This window comes from Salvia miltiorrhiza, chromosome 7 (assembly GCF_028751815.1).
Source record: "Salvia miltiorrhiza cultivar Shanhuang (shh) chromosome 7, IMPLAD_Smil_shh, whole genome shotgun sequence".
Taxonomy (NCBI): Eukaryota; Viridiplantae; Streptophyta; class Magnoliopsida; order Lamiales; family Lamiaceae; genus Salvia; species Salvia miltiorrhiza.
In genome coordinates this window covers 17189882-17192702 of record NC_080393.1, presented here as the reverse complement: position 1 = coordinate 17192702, position 2821 = coordinate 17189882, and the positions used below count along the sequence as shown (strand labels likewise).

Here is a 2821-nt window from a genome sequence, read left to right as displayed (position 1 = left end):
TTTGATACTTATATGATAAAAGTAATGAATTTAAAATAACCAAGTTATGACAATTTAAATTTTATATATTTAATATTTTTATCTTTTATTGTATTTTTTATAGCTAAGACCATTGACATGCTTAACGTCTTTGTAATTTTTACTTTAGTTTCCCTTTCTCTATTTAATTAATGACATTTTGACTTTTAGATTATATAGTCCAATTTATTTTAAAAAGAAAATTACAAAACTGTCATGTTGCAAAAGGATATTTTTCAACATTTCGTATTATGTAGTTTTATTTGTTTACATTGAAAATTTGTTAATATAATATAATTTCACTATTATTAAAAAAAATAGCAGTATTATATTATATGTGTAGCTCACGCAAGTCTAAAATCATAATAAACGTGCATCGCGCGGGAGATACACTAGTTGGATATGAAAAATAAAAAATGGAATTATGTATGATCCGTTGGGTCAAAACCCAACACATCATTTATGTATTTATTGAGTCAGTAATATTTTATTTTCTTTTATTAAATCGATTTGTTGAGACTGGAATGTTTACATTTGCTTTTGTGTATTGATACGTACATAATTTAAGAGAAAAGTATAATCGAAAATAAAAAAAGAAAGAAAAAGGAAAAGGGGGGCATAGTCGAAACGTGGGCATTTGGAATAGAGATAAATACCATCTGCTTTATCCATTGAATTCAATTCCCATAAATACAAAGTTTATCCATTTACCTCGATCTTTGAACAAAATTTCCCATCTTTAACATCCATCACGTTATCAATTCAACTTGGAATTCTCGGAAATTTTGTGAAAAATGATGGGGCCGCAACAACAGCAGGATCACCACACCAGGGTTTTCTACGAGCTTTCAGCTCTAGTTTTGAATATTATACGGTCGCCGCCGACCTCCGTCGATCACTCTCCGGCTCAGCGGCGGAGGTGGGATGGCCTCTCGTTCCAGAACATGACGCCCGCGGGATTCGCGTCCCTGCTCCTTGGGATCTCTCTCTCGCTCATGCTGTGTGGATCCGTCACGTTTTTCCTTGGTTTTTTGTTGATGCCTTGGGTTCTTGGATTGGTTGTATTCTTGTATTTTGTGGGGATTGTTTCCAGCATTTCCATGATTGGGAGAACCATTCTCTGTCATAATCCCTCGCCTCCTTCGCCCAGGAAGGATATTCCTTGTAAGATTTCATCTGCTTCACTTTATTTCTTCTATTTTCCATTCCATCTCGCTTTTGCATCTGCTTCTTTTGGCTGGAAATTGGGAATTTTTGTGTGTTTTAAGCTCCTTTCTTTCTGCTCATGATTTTGCCTTGTGACTATGACTAAATTGACTCTATCACTGAGATCCTTGTTTTCAATCTTTGAATTTGTGATCAAAGTTTCCATACTGAGCAAAATCTTAGTACTAATCCTCATAAAACATAGTTGAAACCCTATGACTGTAGGGATTGCTTTCTCTACGACCCAGATTGGGGATTTGCTCAATCATATTTTTCTTCTTCTCCGATTTCACATTTGTTTAAATTTGCGAGGTTCTATACAAGGGACTTCTAGTTTGTTGATCCAAACCATTATTCGGATTAGGAATACCTTAAGATATGCTGGCAATTATCATTGTTATGTTGCTGTTATCGGTTTCGTGTAATTACAAGTATCATACCAAATTAGGTTGAACAATGATGCCCACCTTTGATTGAGATACAACATGGATCAATCTGCATTTTGCTCAGATTGTTAACACCGGTCTCTGTTGGTAAAACTAACTATGATCTTATCTTAGGACTGATAATTGATAAATAATCCATAATTCATCTCTTGTTAATTTTGGGTCAAGGATTATATGGTTGAAGAAGTTTAGTTAATTCTCCACATCGTTGAACGATGTTAATCTTTTAAGGGGGAATACATACACGTCTCGTTGATTCCTCCTCTTGCAGTGTCTTAGGTATTAGTCTGAATGAAAGCTGGTCTCGTGCTACAGTGTGATCTCGTTGCGTGTCACTTGTTATGCTAAAACCTCCGTGTTCATTTGTTGAGGAGATTTGTGATTTCATTTTCACTCTGTGTTGCAGCGTGGAAGGTGTTGTGATAGGTCGCTGGTAAACATGGCGCAGCATTATCGTTGTTTGATCGTTGCTGTGCTTGCCTTGCCGTGTACCATTCATATCTACGACTCCGGTTGTGGGACTGTGGATACATCTCTTTTAAGGATACTTTTGTTGATTCGAAATAGCATCTCTATGAAGTTGAAGGGAAACTCTTTTCATCATCTGAAGATGATACATTCATTTTAGCTGTTTTTTCTGGTTAGGTGGAAACAGGCCCTATCTATTTATTTCGCCATATGTTATATTTCTTGAAAGGGATTGATTTTTTGAGCTTGTTATGTGTATATTATTATAGACTGTATAATGATTCTTCTCTCTTACAAATGGATTCTGTTTTACTGATTTTGGTTAAATTAATCCATCTCTGGAGAGATCCTTTCTTTCTTCTTCTTTTTTCCAGTTTCTGTTTTATTTTGTACTTACTTTTTTTACTTATTCTATGTTTGTTTGAGGTATACCTTTGGAAAAAAAATCACACAAATTAAGAAACAAAAGTTACATGGTCGAAATAATAAAAACTTAGTGCTCGTTTGGTTCAAATAGAGGAATGTAAAGAGAATTGAATCAAATAAAAGAGTTGAATGGTAACAATAATCATTACTTTTATTGAGTGTTTGACTTAACAATATAAATGAATAATTAGTAAGGGATTTCTTTCTTTTGGTTCCCTTTTATTTTAAGGGGTAACAAATTTTATTTTAAGGGGTAA

The 2821-nt window shown here is 34.2% G+C and overlaps 1 protein-coding gene across 1 annotated transcript; it reads left to right on the top strand.

The window, feature by feature from the left end:
* The first annotated feature begins 559 nt into the window (after window positions 1-559).
* Window positions 560-2497, top strand: LOC130995639 (uncharacterized). The gene is made up of 2 exons (XM_057921004.1): window positions 560-1182; window positions 2077-2497. Exons 1-2 carry the CDS (start codon window positions 813-815, stop codon window positions 2091-2093), a joined length of 387 nt encoding a protein of 128 aa, XP_057776987.1. The 5' UTR covers window positions 560-812; the 3' UTR covers window positions 2094-2497.
* The last annotated feature ends 324 nt before the right edge of the window (window positions 2498-2821 follow it).

Bases quoted from the DNA above. Each gene is read 5' to 3' on its own strand.
- LOC130995639 (XM_057921004.1), top strand. From the start codon at position 813: ATGATGGGGCCGCAACAACAGCAGGATCACCACACCAGGGTTTTCTAC.